This window comes from Ruditapes philippinarum, unplaced genomic scaffold (assembly GCF_026571515.1).
Source record: "Ruditapes philippinarum isolate M1 unplaced genomic scaffold, ASM2657151v2 ctg6896_1_1_1_1, whole genome shotgun sequence".
In the NCBI taxonomy this organism is placed as follows: Eukaryota; Metazoa; Mollusca; class Bivalvia; order Venerida; family Veneridae; genus Ruditapes; species Ruditapes philippinarum.
Genome location: NW_026862210.1, coordinates 21,325 through 43,674, shown reverse-complemented (window position 1 = coordinate 43,674; position 22,350 = coordinate 21,325). Strand labels below are relative to the sequence as shown.

The window sequence follows — 22,350 nt, the reverse complement described above, 5'->3', positions numbered from 1 at the left end:
GACCGAGATATCATTTATCTATGACTAGGATTAGGGCTGTAATGAATGTCCAAACTCTTGGTATATCGCAAATTTGTCATGAATTTCTGGCACGAATATTCACGTGCCTTTGTATTGCCAGATTCGCAATTTTTTTGTATTCTTGGCTGAAAGAGAAATTCTGATATACAGTCATAGGACATAATTATTCGCCACTTTCAAAATGGCGGCCAATTACGCAATCTTAAGCAACAAAAAGAAGACAGTCATTATACGGTAGGATCATAAGTAACCATCTTACCTCAATATTTTGTCAGATTTCCTTTCATTCTTATTACTTCTTTAATTCTATGTGGAATTGTTCTATAATGACCTTGTACACGCTCTAGATATATTTTCCCATATATGTGAAATTTCGGCAATCAGCTGTTCGCGGGAATGTGTGTAACTTATGCGGTGTTTCAATTGTCGTTTGATGTGTAACCAAAGATTTTCTATTATATTTAAGTCAGGAGAGTATGCTGGCCATGATGTTGTATTTACATCATTTTCTGTTAAATAATTTTTTACTAATCCGGCTCTATGAACGGGGGCATTGTCATCCTGGAACACGTGTCATTATTTCCAAAATGCCTTGCAATAACTGGCCATAAATTATTATCTAACACATCTAAATATTTCTGTGCATTTATATTACCCTCAACAGCAGTCAAAGTTCCGATACCCCCAAAGCATACACATCCCCAGACCATAACACTAAGCTTAGCCCTGGGAGCGGGACAAACTAAGTGAGGTTTATAGTTTTCGTCGTCTTTCCTCCAAATAAAATATTGTTATTATCCCCCGCCGAAAAATTTCGGCGGAGGATATAGAAATAGTCTCCGTCCGTCCGTCCGTCCTTCCGTCCGTCCGTCCTTCCGTCCGACATTTTTGTCCGGAGCATATCTCTAAAAGTATTTGAGTTATCAACTTGAAACTTCATAGGTGGATAGACCTCATTGAGGAGGAGTGCAGTGCACAAGAATGATAACTCTACCTTGCATGATTTTTGAGTTATTGCCCTTTGTTATTTTTCAAAATTGATTTTTGTCCAGAGCATAACTCCAAAAGCCTATGAGATATTAACATGAAACTTCATAGGTGCATAGATCTCACTCAGGAGGTGTGCAGTGCACAAGAATGATAACTCTACCTTTCATAATTTTTGAGTTATTGCCCTTTGTTATTTTTCATACCTAATTTTTCACCTGAGAGGAGCATAACTCAAAAAGTGTTTGAGATATCAACATGAAATGTCATAGGTGGATAGATCTTGTTGAGGAGGAATGTTGTGCACAAGAATGATAACTCTTCCCTATACAATTTTTGAGTTATTGCCCTTTTTTTTTCATGCTATTTTGTCCAGAGCTTATCTCAAAAAGTATTTGAGGTATCAACTTGAAACTTCAAATGTGGATGGATCTCATTGAGGAGGAGTGCAGTGCTTAAGAATGATAACTCTACCCTGCATTAATTTTGAGTTATTGCCCTTTGTTATTTTTCAAAATTAATTTTTGTCCAGAGCATAACTCAAAAAGCCTTTGAGATATCAAAATGAAACTTCATAGGTGCATAGATCTCACTCAGGAGGTGTGCACTGCACAAGAATGATAACTCTACCTTTTATAATTTTTGAGTTATTGCCCTTTGTTCTTTTTATACTTAATTTTTCAATTAAATTTTTTTCTCAAAAAGTATTTGAGGTATCAATTTGAAACTTCATAGGTGGATAGATTTTACTGAGGAGGGATGCAGCACACAAGAATGATAACCTACCCTGCATTATTTTTCAGTAATTGCCCTTTGTTATTTTCAGCCATCAGTATTCACATAGGTTTCAAATCTGTAATCACTATAGCCATCAGTTTTCATTACCAAAAGACCTCTTAAAATGGAATTATTCCGCTCTACTACATATACATTCTTCCAATGAGCAAACACATTCGGCGGGGGATGGCCATGTTGACATGGCTCTTGTTTTACCCTATGACCACCTGACTTTCATCACTAAAAATCCACTTACTCCAGTGTTCTTCCACAGTCCAATGTTTTCTTTCATTACACCATTTTACCCGATTTTTATGCCCCCACAGAGTGGGAGCATATAGCGTTGCACTTGTCCGTCCGAGTGTCCGTCACGCCGTACGTCTGTCCGTCCGGCGTCCGTCTGTCCGTACGTCCCGAAATCTTGTGAACGCAACTCCTCTTAAACCGGATGGCAGATTTTGCTTAAACTTCCAGAGATGAACAACCTTAATGTGTAGATGGTAGTAAAGGAAGGAATTTTTGCTGCGACCAAATTTAACAGAATTATGGCCCTTTGTTGATTTTTTCACTATATACTATGTAGAAATTTTGTGAACGCAACTCATCTTAAACCGGATGGCAGATTTTGCTTAAACTTTCAGGGATGAACAACCTTAATGTGTAGATGGTAGTAAAGGGAGGAATTTTTGCTGCGACCAAATTTAACAGAATTATGGCCCTTTGTTGATTTTCTCACTATATACTATGTAGAAATTTTGTGAACGCAACTCCTCTTAAACCTGATGGCAGATTTTGCTTAAACTTCCAGGGATGAACAACCTTAATGTGTAGATGGTAGTAAAGGAAGGAATTTTTGCTCGACCAAATTTTACATAATTATGGCCCTTTGTTGATTTTTTCACTATATACTATGTAGAAATTTTGTGAACGCAACTCATCTTAAACCGGATGGCAGATTTTGCTTAAACTTCCAGGGATGAACAACCTTAATGTGGTGATGGTAGTAAAGGAAGGAATTTTTGCTGCGACCAAATTTAACAGAATTATGGCCCTTTGTTGATTTTTTCACTATATACTATGTAGAAATTTTGTGAACACAACTCCTCTTAAACCAGATCGCAGATTTTGCTTTAACTTCCAGGGATGAACAACCTTAATGTGTAGATGGTAGTAAAGGAAGGAATTTTTGCTGCGACCAAATTTAACAGAATTGTGGCCCTTTGTTGATTTTGATTTTTCAATTTGTGGCACATGTAGTCCAAAAAATATTTGACCTAGAGTCATAAGATTGACAGAACAGTGGCGTGTGGGGGCATCCGTGTCCTATGGACACATTTCTAGTTTCAACTACCCCCGCCAACAACCATCCTCTTCTGAACAGCCCTCCTTTTATACCCCAACTCGTGAATTTTTCTTTCAATAGTTTAATCACAAAAAGCTGGATCCATACCTGTATTTATCATATCCGTAACATCTCTCAAAGTCCTTTTTATGCCCCCACAAAGTGGGAGCATATAGCGTTGCACTTGTCCGTCCGTCCGTACGTCTGTCCGTCCGTCCCGAAATCTTGTGAACGCAACTCCTCTTAAACCGGATGGCAGATTTTGCTTAAACTTTCAGGGATGAACAACCTAAATGTGTAGATGGTAGTAAAGGAAGGAATTTTCGATGCGACCAAATTTAACAGAATTATAGCCCTTTGTTGATTTTTTCACTATATACTATGTAGAAATTTTGTGAACGCAACTCCTCTTAAACCAGATGGTAGATTTTGCTTAAACTTCCAGGGATGAACAACCTTAATGTGTAGATGGTAGCAAAGGAAGGATTTTTTGCTGCGACCAAATTTAACAAAATTATGGCCCTTAGTTGATTTTTTCACTATATACCATATAGAAATTTTGTGAATGCAACTCCTCTTAAACCAAATGGCAGATTTTGCTTAAACTTCCAGGGATGAACAACCTTAATGTGTAGATGGTAGTAAAGGAATGAATTTTTGCTGCGACCAAATTTAACAGAATTATGGCCCTTTGTTGATTTTTCACTATATACCATATACATGTTGTCAGTGGGGGCATCCGTGTCCTTTGGACACAGTTCTAGTTCTGTTACATTTTATAATCCGTGAAAGTTTTGTTCTGTCTCGTTCCGTAAATAATTTATTTCTACCCCTCCCACTACGCTTTTCAACACTTCCATACTGTTCATATTTCTTTATTACACTTTTAATTGTTGATCTAGGAATACTCAGTAATCTTGACAATTCTGACTGATTTTTAGCTCGACTTTTCTATGAAAAGGGGAGCTATCCTACTCGCCCCGGCGTCGGCGTCGGCGTTAGCGTTGGCGTCACACCTTGGTTAAGTTTTTCGTACCACCCCACTTTATTTCAGAAGTATTACAAGTATGGCTTTGAAACTTACCATACTTGTTCACCATCATAACCTCCATCTACAGACAAGAGTACATAACTCTGTCAAGGTTTTTGACAGAATTATGGCCCTTTTTTGACTTAGAAAGTGTATTGAGCTTGGTTAAGTTTTTTGTACCACCTCACTTTATTTCAAAACCATTGGAGGTATTGCTTTGAAACTGACCATACTTGTTTACCATCACGACCTTCATCAACAGACAAGAGGACATAACTCTGTCAAGGTTTTTGACAGAATTATGCCCCTTTTTGACTTAGAAAATACATTGAATATGGGTAAAATCCACTTATTGCCTTAACCCTTTGAGATATTGCTTTGAAACTTTTAATGCTATTTCACATCATTACCCCATCTGTACGCAAGAGAAGGTAACTCTGTCAAGGATTTGTTTTAAAAATTAAGGCCTTTTATCGACTTAGAATCTTGGTTAAGTTTTTAGTACCAGTCCACTTTTTGACTGAACTGTTTGAGATATTAATTTGAAAGTTGGAATACTTGTTTACAATCATGATTCCCAAACATGTCCAGGAGAAGGTAATTCTGTCAAAGATTTTATTTGAATTATGGCCCTTAACTGTCAATGTTTTGTATTATAGGCAAGCACTAAAAAACTTAAAAAATCTAAAAAAATTCATTCCTATCCACTTGTTCACTTTACCATAAATTATGTCATATAAACATTGCTGTAATATTCAAGGGTATCAAACAACTAGTTCACTTTAAAAATACAGAGATTCTTGTATTGCCTTTTACTGCAAAAACTTTTTTTATTGGCAAGCAATAAAAAAGTCGAGCGCGCTGTCTTACGGACAGCTCTTGTTATTCTCCTTATAACCAATTCTCGTACATCCCTACTTAATTCTTTTGTTTTCGGGGGCATTTTTAAAAACACCCATGAAATAAACTTGTAAACAATGCAGACAAATTATTGAGCTGTATATTACGTCACCAAAGACTGATTGAACTTTTGCCCTGTTTACATGAATGATACTATCGGCTATTTATAGCGCGCAGCTTAAATTCTAAGGGTACATGTATATGGTGCGTAGCGCGAACGTCAGGGGTGGCGAATAATTATGTCCTTTGACAGTAGGTCTTGCTTTTTATCCTATAATATTAAGCTTTTAAAACATAGCTTTTTAAAATAATTGGGTATCCGAAATGTGTTATATATCCAAATATAAACATCTAGGGTAAAGCTAGCAACAAGAAGTTTCGCTATCTTTAACTTCAACACAAAAAAAACTACCGAAAAATGAAATAATCATAATGTTTATTTGTACCATAAGTTAATAAATGCAATGAATATTTAATTCTATCAATTGAATTTAAAAAAAGTCAATTAAATTTTTAAAAAATCAATCAAATTTTTAAAAAAATATGATGATGCTAAATATGATATGCCGGAGTGTCATATTCGTCTTCAAAATGGACAAAGATAAAGAAGTATAATATCAAAGTATCCCTTTTAAATGTGTTCTGCTTTATATTTGAATGGCTGGATTAAAAAGTCTTATGTAAGATGATAGTTTGATGTTAAAAATTTTAAATATTTTATCAGGCATTTACTGGTGTATGCAAACATGTTTGTGTATTGCTCCTCTGTGTCGTGAATGGTATTGTATCACCTGTACCCTGACAATACACAGTCCTAACTAGGATAACATGTATGCATGACCATATGGTATACAAGGCAAACAGTATTTAGTGTATGACAGTACAGAGGTGGCATAGAAAAAGTGTGACAGCTTCTTGATATTGACTCTTTGTTAATCATGATAATAAGTTTGGACCAACACCTCAACCATTTTTAATGGTAATATCATGTAGTGAGACTTTCTTAAGTTTGAGACTTGTATAAATCAATGCATATGAAGTGTACATACATAGTTTAAACCAATAAGAATAAGCAAAACTTTGAAAAAGAGAAGTGACATGACATAAAGACTGACCTGACTTGTTCTACAGATACAATGTTATTTTGATGCTTCTATTGCATTTTAACAACTTGCTTTACAGTGCACCTACAGATAGAGGAGATAAGTCGGCGCTTACGGACGGGTGATCTAGGCATTCCACCTAATCAAGAAGACAGGTTTGCTGATCAACTGATACATGAAATAACTTCACTCTTGTTTAGGGAACAGGACTTGGTACCAGTAATCTATATAGGAAATGGCACTCATAGCTACAAATCTTTTTCAGAGTAGAAAATTTCAAATTCCTGTTTAAATGTCAACAATATTCTGAATAAGGTTTAAAAATTTTATAAGAATGATGGTTATATACAAAGTGTCTTTGACCAACATTTCATAACTTAGATGATTAGCAATATACTTAAGGAGTTGGAAACTTACTTTGCTAAATAATACATACATTTAAGTCTGAAATCAGATTGTGATATAAACTGTGATCTGCAAGGTAATATTGTTTAGTTTTTCTTAAGTTTTCATGTGATAAGGTTGAGAATGAATTTTGGGATATACATAAATTTGGTTTATGCTTTGTAACTTTCAAGTTGTTTAGTTTTTCTTAAAGGAACTCCACTGAGGTCTAATAGCCTAAAATAATAAATTCTTTCTTAAATCAACTGGTACACTTAATTTTGAAACCAAATAATAGATGATATATATACATGGTATTAAATTGATAATTGATTTCTATGCTGATTTGAGTGAAAAGCCTTTTCATTTTTTGGACCAATTTGCACAATAAGATTGATTATTTTTGGGAAACGGAGTGAGTGAATGATCTGAAATTTTGTACATGAGTTATTGGTCTAGACATACATTTAGTATAAATACAAAAATCATGAAAAAATATTTTCGTTTTTTTCACGTCAAAAAACCTCATAGGAGTGTCCCTTTAAGACCATTTTTAGAAAGAATTTGCAAGTACATGTATAAACATATTCTAAGAAAAAGTAAACTAATTTGTTTAAAACCTTGTAATATTTACTTGCCATTTGTTTTGTTTTTCTGATACCTATGAATGAAATGTTGACAATTAAAAAAAAATGTTTTCAATTTTATACAGTTAATATTCTAGTCAAATGTTGTGCAGGAATTCGGTTTGTAAGTTTCAAATGATGAATCTGTATTTCTCCTTATAAATGCTCCTTGACGTCATTTTAACCCATAACTTGCAGAAATTGGTTTTGTAATGCAATAGTACAATGCCTGGTAACTGTGCACATTTGTGCTGGCTTACCTGGCTTTATAATGATGGCGCAAGCATCAGCAGGGTTTAAGGTTGATTTATAAGTAAAAAGAGGCACCACAAATTTGAAACCACACACCCTTATGATGGCTTTTTCAGTTGATCATCAAAATGACATTAACTATAAAGTTAAAAACAGAGTAGGCAAGCTAATTCTATTCAAAATTTTTAATGTATTTTAAGAAGTTTAGGATTAGCAAAGAACATAACAGACATGTTCAGAATTTATAAAAGAAGGGGATTTATTGTTTTGCTAATGTCAGTCAGTCTATCCATCGGTAGACCACATGGTTTCTGCTGATTATCTTAAAAACTATTTATCACAAAGTTTTATTTCACATACTGATTGGTCATAACTATTGATTTTGGGGTCAAAGGTCAAGGTCACAGGTGCCTTAAATGTCAGAATGGTTTCCACTCATTATCTTGAAAACTATTTATCACAAAGTCTTCATATTTCACATATTGATTAGTCATATATAGTAGTTCCAAGGTCAAGGTCACAGGAGCCTTAAATGTCAGATTATCTTGAAAACTATTTATTACAGTCTTCAATTTCACATATTGATTAGTTATATGTATTGATGACCCCTATTGATTTATGGTCACTTGTTCGAAGGTCAAGGGGCCTTAAATGTCAGAATGGTTTCCGCTCATTATCTTGAAAACTATCTCATTATTTTTCTTTTTCCATAACTGAACACTTCCATGTACCAATTTATGGCATGTTTCTATAACCAAATTACCATTACTAAATAATATGAGTCAAGGGCTAGTAAGGGTGCACAACTTTCTGTACATTCATGGGGGTAGCGTCAATTTCCATTACTAAAGGAATTCATATTATAAAGGAAAATACATTTTATGTTTGTAACATTATAAAAAATAACAATATAAAATTGATTTCAGATTTTGATAACTGAGTTTCTGCACATGTTTGTCTGGAATGTGAGTTATAATAGATAGTTAATATTTAGGATTGGGTTTTTTTTTTTTTTTGACAATAAAGCTTTGGGTGCCATGTCCTACTTTTCAGGTATAAATTTTCTAAGATCACATGATTACATAGGTTTTATGTCCTTGTTTTTAGCTAATTGCATTTTTCTCTTTATAATCAAAATGCTTCAACTTAATAAAGGCCCTCAACTCCATACCAAAGATGTGATCAAAGGGGAGCTAGTCCTGTAATAATACATTTTCAGCTTTAGATGGAAGGTTTGATTTTTCAGAATAAATCTTAATGTAAAACTTGCATTTCAGGAATTATAATAATTATTTTCTAAGCCATTTTTTCAGTCAAATGATAACTTTGTTATATAGATTAGACTTTGACTTATTATCAAACCCAGTTAATTTGAAGTAATTGTGTAACCTTTATCTATGTTCAATCTAAAACCAGTAGCGTTTCACAATGTCTGTCATTTATGCTTTTTAATGAGCAGTGACTTGTTCATTGCCCTTTATATATTTGTTTTTTTTTTTGCAAATCATGGTTTTGTTGCTCCATCTGTCATTATGCTGAAGTTTTGTTTTAAATCAAGCACCAGTGACCCATTAGGCATGTTCTTTCATAGCATGCTGTATTTTACTAAAATAAATTAAATATTTATGTAATAATCTTAATAATTATTTTTTTTTTTTATATTTTTAGGGTTATGATATTTAAGAATATTTATTGAATGTTGAAATTAATAATAATTGACCTTTCTTTGTTATATTCTGAAGTAAATTAAAATATTAAATTATAATACCCCCACCACAAAATGTGGGGGGGGGGGCTATAATGGATTTGCTTTGTCACGTCCGTCGGTCGGTCCATCCGTCTCCATTTTCATGTCCGCTATATAAATCCTATACCAATTGAAGGATTTTCTTCAAACTTGGCTGAAATGTTCACCTCAACAAGGGGATGTGCAGAACCCCATGTGTCAGCTCAATGTCAAGGTCACAATTGGAAGGTCAAATATCAAACAATCAAATATTAGACAGTATGTTGTGTCCTCTCTGTAAGTCCTAAACTAATTGAAAGATTTTCTTCAATCTTGGCTCAAATGTTCACCTCAACAAGGTTATGTGCAGAACCCATGTCACCCTTTTGCCGGCTTAAGGTCAAGGTCACACTTGAAGGTCAAATATTGACTTAGAAAATATTCTTAAATTTTAACATGTATTTGAATATTTCTGAAACTAGAAAAGGTATTTGCTTGAAACTTAAAATATATATGAAGTGTCACAATTAAGATATGCAGGTCAAGTTTCATAAATCTGTATCGTATTTTAACAAAGTTATGCCGCTTTTTAAGTCTTCAAATTTACATAAAATCAAATATTAGATAATATGTTGTGTCCGCTCTATAAATCCTATACTAATGGAAGAATTTTCTTCAAACTTCACTTAAATGTCCACCTCAACAAGGTTATGTCCAGAATCCATGTTACCTTTGTGCCAGCTTAAGGTCAAGGTCACACTTGAAGGTCAAAAATTGACTTAGAAATGTTCTTAAATTTTAACATGAACTTGAATATTTCTGAAACTAGCACAGGTATTTGCTTGAAACTTAAAAGATATTTGAGGTGTCACAATTAAGATAATATGTAGATCAAGTTTCATAACTCTGTATTGCATTTTGCCAAAGTTATGCCCCTTTTTAAGTCTTTAAATTTACATACAATCAATACTAGACAATATGTCGTGTCTACTCTAAATTCTATACTAATGGAAGGATTTTCTTCAAACTTTACTCATATGTTCACCCCAACTGGGCAATGTGCAGAACCCATCTAACCTTTGTGCCAGCTTAAGGTCAAGGCCACACTTGAAGGTCAAAAATTGACTTTTAAAATGTTTAGTACATTGGGAAAATGAAAGGTTATTTGTAACTGTTTCGAACATTATTTGACAATATATATTTATACTATTATCTGTACAATTTGTCTTTTTTTCACCAGAGATAATTTCTTTTTATGTATATGTATTTGTGCCACTAAAGTTATTCCCTTAACCACCTTTCCAAGTCATCTTCTGTCAAGGACATTGGTGGGGATATGAATCGCATTCAGCGATAGTTCTAGTTTGGACATATCCTAAGGAAATATGCATGCTTTAATATATAATAAAGAGATGACTTGCACCAAAGTTTGTGTAATATGTAGTATATAATAACAAGAGATATCTATTTCTTTGTGCAGTTTTGACAATGCAGACATACCCTTTAAGAAAACAAAATGAAAACTAGGACATTAAAACCAAAAACAAAAAATAAATAACATGTTTGGATGAAAATATTACAACAAATTTTTTTTTTAACAGTTCTGCTAGTCCTTTGTTATTGACACTTGCTGTGAGGAATAAAAATCTGTTTTGTAAAATTAGAAAGAAATAGGCATTATTGGCTTGTCTGCATCTGTCAAACTTCCCACTCTAGTTTGCTAAATCTGGAAAGCTCAAATTCACAATTCAGAAGAAATTGATTATGATTTTGAGATACTTTTTTTTTTGTCCTACCACATTGCAGATTGTGGGGGCATATAGTGATTTGTGTGTGTGTGTGTGTGTGTGTGTGCGTGCGTGCGTGCGTGCGTGTGTGTGTGTGTTATAGTAACCTTCAAAATCTCCTCCTTGTTCCTTGGAAGTTGTTCAAAAATTTGAGTTTGTGTGTGTTCAATAGATTATATAGTGAACTTAAAAAATCTTCATCTAGAAAACTGTCAGTCCAAATTCAACCAAACTTGGCAGGGCTTCCAAATTTGTTCAAAGAGTTTGATTCCATGCAGGAATCTAGTTGCCATGGCAACCAAAAGAAATTATAAGAAAAACATTTAAAAAATCTTCTTCTAAAGACTTGCAAGGCCTTGAGCTTAGATATTTTGATATAAGACATTTTCTATTGGACCTCTACCAAGATTGTTCAGGCCATGTGAAATCATTATCATTTTCAATCTTGTTGATGTACAGCTATGAAATTAGGACCATGTATATAGTATAATTAAAAATACATTAAGCATGAAGTATGGTCTCAACATTGTTCAAATTCTTGTAATAAACACTAGCTTTCACACAAATAACTGTCTGTCCTCAGGTGAGCACTTTAGGGCCAATCCTCTGATTTATGTTTTGTCCCCCCGCCTTTGACCTAGCAGATATTAACAATAAAACCTAATGGCTTTGTTAATCTTTTGTAACCCAAGCTTTTGAGATTGAAAAAAATACATGGAATTGGTTTCCCCTCTACCTCAAAGCTGATGTGTGAGGAGTCAGTTTCATTCGCACTCTATGTAAAGTGTTGTTAAAACACATACATGTACTTGACAATATGGCTGAAAGCATTTACAGTAGAATTTCTATGATTCAAACTTCAATAAGTCGATTTTCTCCTTGTGTCGAAGTAAAACGAAAATCTGGAATTTTTCCCTCTATATTCTTTATAAAAACATAGACATGAGTGGAAACTTTGTGTTTTGAAATGTAGATGTTCAAGGTTTTCTCATGGGCCGAATAGAATGAATAGATTACAATTTACCATAAATAAGTAGAAGTCCTTCAATTATTTTGACACCTTTGATCTCGAGACATTTTTCACACCTTTTTTTGCGGCAAAGACGATTTCTGGTCAACTTGTGTGACATGTGTAAATTACACATCTGTATAAAATAATAGCCTTTGTATGCATTCACATGGGTGATAAAGTGCTCTAATTGTAGGAATTCAAATTGCCATAGTTGTATTTGAAAATAAACAATACAAATTAGTTTTATTTGCAAACTTCCGTGACCCGGTGTCACACGGGATAGTGTTTACTATAAGCTGGTTTAGTTATCGCCTTTTCCTTTTGTTACGCCTTTTAACTCGCTTGTAAACATCAAATGCTCGAAATTTTGTCATTAAATTGAGACTGATTCATGAGTCGAAGTACAGATGTGTTGAAATTTTACACAAGTCCCTTCAACTTCAACTTACCAAAGTTCTACTGTATCTTGAACAATTTTTGTTAAAAGGTTGGCAGATAATGCTATAAATTAATTGAGTGCATGTTGGGTTCCAGAGACATACATTTATTGATTATCTGCCAGAATTTAATTGAAATACGTCTGTACAAGCATTTTATAGGCCAATTCAAAGCAAAATTGACTATGTAAGAATAGATTAGATTTTAAACAGGGAATTGTGAGTTTGAGCTGGGAAGCCACTTTATGTCTGTTTATATTTGTTTTATTTTGTTTAATGATCACCAATGTGACTTATATCTCCTGGATAATGAACATCTCGTGGAAAGGTGCTGTAAGACATGTTAAGCATTTAAAGATGATTGCAGTAGAATACATGATGTAGTAAACCATTCCATTTTCTGTCCATTTAATGCTTTTCTTACCTTTCCTGCACAAAGTATTGTAATCTTATCTTTTAGTAAATTTAATTGTTCAGTTTGTAAAAGGTTGATGGTCTTGCTAAAACATTTTTTTGCTGACTAAAGTTGAAATCAAGTTGCATGTCACTGTCTTACAAAATCTTTCAGTTTGTTACATTTGTCACATGGAATGACAGGATATAGCTTTAGCCTGAATGCTATATGTTAAAATTTGATTACGGTAAATTACATACTTTAATTGCAACACATAGCAAATTGTTAGGTACAATTTATTTTGTGGAGATTCTGTTTGCAGTATAAGTTGTTGGGGGAAAAAAATAAACTAGCCCATCAAAGCTGTTCAGCAGTAATAAGTGTACAAATTCTTATAAGCACAATCTGATATAAAAGATTAACATATATTTTGGTGAGACTATGCTAATTGTCAGGCAGTATAACAGTATTTTAGAATTATGTTAACCCATTACTGCATGAGCATTTTGTGAAAAATGGCTGTTTTCATTGAAAAGTCTCCTGTTACAAGTTCAAATTGCTATAAAACTATAAAAACTTCTTCAATTTTAATCAAACTTGGCACAAGTGTTGACTGGACCATTATCTTTGTAACAACATGCTCAGTCTTAATTTTTCTGTTACCATGGCAACAAGGGGACATCTCAAAACTGCCAAAAATAACTATTTTGCGTTGATTTTTTTCCATCAAAATTGATTTCAAAGTGCTGCAACCTTAATGGATTGAGATAGAGTCAAAGGCTTTTCAGCGTTGGTTACACATTACCTTGTGATCGACCTGGAGTCATTTTAAGCCTCTCACAAGTCCAAAAATTTCTTGGCAATCAGGGGGACTCCCGTCAAATCCTCAAACAGAAGGGGGCACATCCCCCTTCTGGCAACCCCCTGATGTACCTTTTGGATGGGGGTTGCCAGAAGGCGGCGCCGAAAAAGTGCTCACTGTTTTAATCAACATTTCTCAAACGAAAACATGTGTTTGGGGCCCAAACGGGACATTTTTCACTACTTGAGGCCTAAAAAGGGGGGGGGCAAAATGTGTTGTTTCGCGTATATATGAGGTAAAGGGTTAATTATTTTGATATTTTAAAAAGGCTAGCTTCTGAAATTCCATGAAGACATTGAAATAATCAAATAATTATATGTGATTAACAGTTACGCAAAGTTTAAAAAATTAATTTTGAAACAGGAGATATATTGGCTTTTCCAGTGAACATACTCTCAAAAGTCTATATTCAAAACTTTTGAAATGGCTAAAGCAGACTTTCAAAATACTACAGAAATATCCAGGAGGTAGTCACTAGTGTGATAGTTAGAACTTGTATGAAGCAATATTTTCTGTTTCTGTTAGGTCCCCATCTCCTGAACCTATCTACAATAATGAGGGTAAACGTCTCAACACAAGGGAATACAGAACAAGGAAAAAGTTGGAGGAAGACCGTCACAGACTTGTACAAGAAGCCATGGGTTTGAATACAGATTATAAACCACCTGCAGATTACAAGTAATTAGCACTAACTGACTTGATTTTGTTTGTAAATGAAGCTAAATGCTGGTCCCAGCTAATTTCTTCAATAATGTGCAGAAATAAACTTATGTTAAAATTAAAACTGGAAAATTGACATATGATCATTGTTGGGGACAAATTAAAACCAATCATGTTCAATAACGCAAACAATACTTTGTAACTGTTTACAAGTCTTGTTGTCTTTTGAACTTTGGTTTCTGTAATGTGAGGAAGATCCAAACTTATCAAGCAAAGATGGTTTTACTTAAGTGCATGTTTGTGCCCTAAATAATGCACAGAGAAATGAGGTCTTGTATTCTACGATCTAATTGGCTCATTTTTAGCTCGACTTTTCTTTTTTTTTGAAAAAAAAGTAGAGGTATTATGATAGTCGCGGCGGCGTTGCCGTGCGCAAACTTGTACCTGGATCATAACTTTTTTAGTTCTTGGTGTATTGTCTTCATACTTGGCCACAACAACCCTTGGGACAAGACCTTTCAGTAGGCCACACTAACCTTGACCTTCATCCATAAATGACCTTGACCTTCAAGGTCGAAAGTCCAAATTTGGATTGTTCTTGCTATTATTGGCTGTAACTTTGTTATTTTTAAATGGATTGTCTTCAAACTTGAACATAATAATCTTCAAGGATAACCCTTAAAAAAAACCAGACAGACCTTGACCTTCACACATTAATGACCTTGACTTTGAAGGTCAAATTATTGAAATTTTCATTGTTTTGGCTGTAACTGGCTGTAACTTTGCTATTATTGAAGGGATCAACTTCATATTATAACAGAAGATACTTAGGGACAAGACCTTGTTGTTTATCAAACACTTGGGCTCTTTAATGACCTTGACCTTGAAGGTAAAATAACTGAATTTTCTCAGATTTGTGCATTAAATGACCATATATATTTATTGGTGTGTGTGTGTATATATATATCTTATATTAAAACGTGATGAATGTTCCTTGTGCAGTGTTGAAATATATAAAATTATAATGTTTAAGAAATAACAAACTCTATATGTAAAATCGGTAGCGCTTTCAATGCTTTCTTTGCATATCTTCAGCCGAAACTTTAATAAACATATAAACAAATGACGTAACGTCATGAAAAAAAGCGGGAACGTTAAATGATAACGTATTTCCCGGCAAACACAATATGGTTATTTATACTGAAAAATAGAGAATACGGACATTGAGCATAATCCGTACAATCTGGCAGTGAATAAATGACATTTATTAAAGGGAGGTAATAAAATTCACAAGTTAATGATTTTATGGCCACAAATTGTATGGTAATTAACAATTTTTACTCAATAAATATTGCTAAATAAACGAACAATTGGACTGAATAAAATCGCAATCATTTCTTTCATAATTAAAAATGAAGAGATTGTAATAAATATGAAGTACTTGTATATATATACCTTGTTAAATGATTTTTAACAATGAGCATTTAGCTGTGGTTTTAATAACTTGATTAAAAGTTTTTCTTTTTCTTCTCTAAAATTATCACTTTCGATTAATATCTTATATAGAGGGAAAATGCTAAATTTACCTCCTGAACAATTATGTAAATGTTTATTTACTTGTAACATTCTGAGTTCTTCAGTGTTTGTTTGTTGCCTATGTAAAGTCATACGTTTACATAATTCATTTTTTGTTTGGCCAATATAAAACTGTTTACAGTTGTCACAAATTATTGAATATATCACATTTTTTGAAACACAGTTCATACTTTGTTTTATCTTAAATGTCTTACTGTTACAAAATTGTATTTCATTTCCTTCTATTAGAGAAGGACATGTCTTACACCTACTCCTGTTGCATTTAGAAACTGTTGTTACTGTTGTTGATATATATATCATCATCATCAACAACGTGTATCTATTTATACAGGGCTGCCGATTTTCCGCGGATCCGCGGAAATCCGCGGATTTCGTGAGCTCCTGAGTCATTTTTGAGATCGATGTAAATTCGACAAAGACAATAAATTCATTCGTCATATTTTATACAGTACCCAAAAACCGGCACGCTTCGGCTTTTATCGTTACGCTAGCCGCCTATGGTACGTCTGTAAGCGCTTTTCTCATTGGTCATATCGAGTCTTTTCCGGCATTTTATTTTAGAATAACCAATCAAATTACAGTTTACATTGTCGCTCTTGTCTGTTGTCAAAATGCGTCAAAATGTCGGATATTTGTCAAATTTAGAGTCCAGGAAATTGATTTTAGGGCATACCAAATCATCAGAATCCAGGAGCTTTTGGGGGCTTCGCCCCCTGAACCCCCACCAGGGCTCTGCCCTGGACCTGCAAAGGGGGCTTGCGCAGCCCCCTTGACCCCCGGCGTATTTTCCGCTGATTTTGAAATTTGCTGTTGGCAGCCCTGTTTATAGAATGTATTGCGTGTAACTATTTATAGAATGTATTGCGTGTATCTATTTATAGAATGTATTGCCTGTATCTATTTATAGAATGTAATGCATGTATCTATTTATAGAATTTTCTATTTATAGAATTGTGTGTTTCTATTTATAGAATTGCGTGTTTCTATATATAGAATTTTCTATTTATAGAATTGCGTGTTTCTATTTATAAAGTTTTCTATCTATAGAATTGCGTGTTTCTATTTATAGAATTTTCTATTTATAGAATTGCGTGTTTCTATTTATAGAATTTTATATTTATAGAATTGCGTGTTTCTATTTATAGAATTGCATGTTTCTATTTCTAGAATTTTTTATTTATAGAATTGCATGTTTCTATTTATAGAATTTTCTATTTATAGAATTGTGTGTTTCTATTTATAGAATTGCGTGTTTCTATTTATAGAATTGCGTGTTTCTATTTATAGAATTGCGTGTTTCTATTTATAGAATTGCGTGTTTCTATTTATAGAATTTTCTATTTAAAGAATTGCGTGTTTCTATTTATAGAATTTTCTGTTTATAGAATTGGGTGTTTCTATTTATAGAATTGCATGTTCCTATTTATAGAATTTTCTATTTATAGAATTGCGTGTTTCTATTGATAGAATTTTCTATTTATAGAATTGCATGTTTCTATTGATAGAATTGCATGTTTCTATTTATAGAATTTTCTATTTATAGAATTGCGTGTTTCTCTTTATAGAATTTTCTAATTATAGAATTCCATGTTTCTATTTATAGAATTTTCTATTGATAGAATTTAGGTTTCTATTTATAGAATTTTCTATTTATAGAATTTCGTATGTCTATTTATAGAATTGCGTGTTTTTATAAATATATATATATATATATATAAATGAGTATATTTATATATTTAAAATATATAGACAAAACTAATGTGACAAGACAGACCGATTAATTTTATAAAAAGGAAACGTTAAGATTTGTTCAAACATTTCTTTTTGTTTGCTTTTAGAAAAAGTAAAAAGTCGAGCGTTGCCACCGCCCGGCGGTGGCTCTTGTTATTGTTTATTGTCATAAGCCTATTATAGCATTTGGCACGATATGGCCAGTTATGTGTTGACGTGCCGTAAAAATCCAAACAAACAAACAAAACTAGTAAAACCTAGAATGTTGTCATTTGACCTTTATAGTGTTGTTGTGACTAAAGAAAAAGAACTGAAATGAACAATATATAATATACTATGAACTGTTGATTGCACATGAAATTATGGCATCATTTCTGGGACACTTTTCATTTGGAGGTGGGGCATTTAGATCAGCAACCGTATTGTATTTAAAATTTACATCGTGGCATACAACCTATATACAACTTGCAAACTTAATGAAAACATAAAAAGACAAAATGTCAATTAGTATTAACTGTAAACAGTTTTTATGCTCCCCGAAAAATTTCGGGAGAGCATATAGTCGGCGCCTTGTCCGTCTGTCCGTCCGTTTTCTCCGTTTTCTTGTCTGGAGCATAACTTGAAAACCCTTGGAGATAATTTGTTTAAACTTCATACAGTGGTAGAGGGCATTGAGGGGGAGAGCAGTGTCAAAGAACCATAACTCTATTTTGCCCGGTTTTTGAATTATCTCCCCTTATAGAAAAATCTTGTCCGGGGCATAACTCTAAAACTATCAGAGATATCAACATGAAACTTTGTAGGTGAATAGATCTCAATGGGTAGATGTGCAGTGCATAAGAACAATAACTCTTTTTGTCCTAATTTTGGAGTTATTGCCCTTTGTTAATTTCAACACTTTGAACTTTGTCCGGAACATAACTCTAAAACTATAAGAGATATCAAGATGAAACATTGTAGGTGGATAGATCTCATTGAGTAGAAGTGCAGTGCAAAAGAACCATAACTCTGTTAAGCCTCATTTTTGAATTATCTCCCCTTATAGAAAAATCTTGTCTGGGGCGTAACTCTAAAACTATAAGAGATATCAACTTGAAACTTTGTAGATGAATAGATCTCAATGGGTAGATGTGAAGTGTCAAAGAACCATAACTCTATTTTGCACGGTTTTTGAATTATCTCCCCTTATAGAAAAATCTTGTACTAGACATAGCTGTAAAACTATAAGAGATATCAACATGAAACTTTGTAGGTAGATGTATCTCAATGGGTAGGTGTGCAGTGCATGAGAATCATAACTCTGTTTTGCCTAATTCTGGAGTTATTGCCCTTTGTTTATTTTTACTTTTTGAAGTTGTCCGGAACATAACTCAGAAACCATAAGAGATATCAACAAGAAACTTTGTAAGTTGATAGATAACTGATTAGAAGTGCAGTGCAAAGAACAGTAACTCTGCCTTTCCTTATTTTGGAATTATTGCACTTTGAACTTTTTCCAGGGACATAACTCTGAAACTACAAGAGGTGTACTTTCCTGTGTCCAAAACCTATTCGGGGAGCATCACCCGGCTCAAACCGGGCTCTTGTTCTATCTTTTTTAAAGTATTAAGACATCGTAAATTCTATTAGTCACAGAATAGAATAAAGCTATGTTAGGTAAGGACTATTAGCCATGTTGTTTACCTGAAACAGTCGCAGAATCATGTAGATTTCATCACCTCATATTTAGCGGTAATTTTCACGGTGTTTGACCACTAATAATTTCTTGCAGGCTGATTAAATTTAGGCTGGCCAATTGTTAATTACAGTTCATGACACCTTCGCTCAGGAAGCCACAGGGGGTAAACAATCGATCTTTTAATTGATCAAAATCATTGCAGATTATTGTTAGTTGGAAGGGGCACATAGATTTACCAATCGAAGGATTAGTGTCACCATGTATATTGCAATGCTGTATGGGGATAATCGTTCATTATTAGCATTCTAGAATAAATAATAATAACTTGACAATAAGATTATACAAAAATGTAAAATTTCTGGCTACAAAGTAGATTATTTTAGATTTTCTTTTTTATATGCCCGAAAAAATTCCGGGCATATTATGTTATACCCCCTGTCGTCCGTCTGTCCGTACGAACCCAGAGGTACTTGTATGACTTGGAGAACAATGGGTAACAGTTAATTCTCTTTGATCCTATTCATTCCGTTTTTACTTGTGTGTCTTTTTGTAAGCCTTGTGTGACTAAAAATGGGCAAAAAGATCAAAGGAAAAGTACGTCCTTCCTTCCGGATTTGGGTGCCGAAGCATAACTTAAGTTCCATTTGGCCCACAGTCTTCAAACTTCATAGGATGATTGTCCATATTGGGTAGAAGACCCCTATTGATTTTGGGGTCACAAGGTCAAAGGTCAAGGTCACTATTGCCCTAACACTGAAAATGGTTTCCGGAGCATAACTTAGGTTCCATTTGGCCAACAGTATTCAAACTTCATTGGATGATTGCCCATATTGGGTAGAAGACCCCTTTTGATTTTGGGGTCACAAGGTCAAGGTCACTATTACTGTAAAACTGAAAATGGTTTCCGGAACATAACTTAACTTCCATTTGGCCCCCCAATATTCAAACTTCATAGGATGATTGTCCATATTGGGTAGAAGACCCCTATTGAATTTGGGGTCACAAGGTCAAAGATCAAGGTTACTATCACCTTTAAACTGGAACCAGTTTTCGCTCAATAACTCTAGCATTAGTCAACCTACAGCTGTAAAATTTCATAAATAACAGCTTTATACCCCTGTGGTCTTTTCGTCCATCCGTAGCATTTTTACTTACAAGATATCAACTTGATGGTGGTGCTTTGAAAACAGCAACTGTATATATACATGAATGTTCTTCAGCTATAAAGGAGGATTGCTTTTTGAAGGAGGTAATACTGTATTTAATTCCCATGTCTTACAAATGCTTCATCCTTACTAAAAGAAAAAGTACTTTCAGGCATATAATGCTCCGCCTAGCGGTGCTCTTGTTTTCATACATACTGTATATGTAAATTTTTCAAAACATCTAAAACATTTTTATGCCCCCACAATGTGGGAGCATATAGCGTTGCACTTGTCCGTCCGTCCGTCCGTACGTCTGTCCGTACGTCCCGAAATCTTGTGAACGCAACTCCTCTTAAACCGGATAGCAGATTTTGCTTAAACTTACAGGGATGAACAACCTTAATGTGTAGATGGTAGTAAAGGAAGGAATTTTCGCTGCGACCAAATTTTACAGAATTATGGCCCTTTGTTGATTTTTTCACTAGATACTATGTAGAAATTTTGTGAACGCAACTCCTCTTAAACCGGATGGCAGATTTTGCTTAAACTTACAGGGATGAACAACCTTAATGTGTAGATGGTAGTAAAGGAAGGAATTTTTGCTGCGACCAAATTTAACAGAATTATGGCCCTTTGTTGATTTTTTCACTATATATATGTAGAAATTTTGTGAACGCAACTCCTCTTAAACCGGATGGCAGATTTTGCTTAAACTTCCAGGGATGAACAACCTTAATGTGTAGATGGTAGTAAAGGAAGGAATTTTCGCTGCGACCAAATTTTACAGAATTATGGCCCTTTGTTGATTTTTTCACTATATACTATGTAGAAATTTTGTGAATGCAACTCCTCTTAAACCGGATGACAGATTTTGCTTAAACTTCCAGGGATGAACAACCTTAATGTGTAGATGGTAGTAAAGGAAGGAATTTTTGCTGCAACCAAATTTAACAGAATTATGGCCCTTTGTTGATTTTTTCACTATATACTATGTAGGAATTTTGTGAACGCAACTCCTCTTAAACCGGATGGCAGATTTTGCTTAAACTTCCAGGGATGAACAACCTTAATGTGTAGATGGTAGTAAAGGAAGGAATTTTTGCTGCGACCAAATTTAACAGAATTATGGCCCTTTGTTGATTTTTAGTTTTGAACTTGTGGCATGTGTAGTCCAAAAAATATTTGACCTAGAGTCATAAGATTGACAGAACAGTGGCGTGTGGGGGCATCCGTGTCCTAGGGACACATTTCTAGTTTTCATTAATTGTAACGATACATGAAAGCCTTTATCCTAATTGAAAATACCAGAGTTTAGCTGTAAATACCGTGGTGACAACACGGCCATTATCAAGGCTTTGCGAGAAACGAAACGATACATAATGTAAAATAAAATGCAAGTATTTATGTCTTCAATGTCAATTCAATAATTTTTACGCATCTTTTCTTTAATATTTATTTTCGCAATTGATTACAGGTAGTAAGTGTGTTGTTAACGGTAGTTTTGCTATGATTGGTCGAAGTGGAGTAGTTTTCGTCTATCACAATATTCGATTTCGATTATTCGAACCCATCGATTATTCGAAGTAAATATTCAGTCCCAGGCACTTCAAATAAACGGGGTTGGACTGTATGTAAATTGCAGGGTTGCCAGCGGACTTGAAAAGTCAGGGAAATTGGGTTTTTTTTCAAGGTCAGGGAATTTTGAAATTTGGTCAGTGAAAAATGAAAATCCTGAAAAGTCAGTGAAAAGTCAGGGAAAAATTATTTCAAAGGTCGAAAAATATGCGCATTGAAGGTCTTTCTTGGCTATGGCAGTCTTTAGGCATTTAATATTTGACTTTATCACTCTCACAGTTAGCATTAAATTCAAATAACAGTAAACTGTGATATTAAGAAGCAT

At 33.9% G+C, this 22,350-nt stretch overlaps 1 protein-coding gene across 1 annotated transcript in view; it reads left to right on the top strand.

Moving 5' to 3' along the window:
* LOC132718287 (splicing factor 1-like) overlaps positions 1-22,350 on the top strand; it is a 57,130-nt gene that overhangs the window by 18,399 nt on the left and 16,381 nt on the right. The window contains exons 3-4 of the mRNA XM_060701974.1: positions 6,240-6,315; positions 14,166-14,318. Of these exons, the coding sequence (XP_060557957.1) occupies positions 6,240-6,315; positions 14,166-14,318 (229 nt within the window). The remainder of the gene's footprint in view (positions 1-6,239; positions 6,316-14,165; positions 14,319-22,350) is intronic.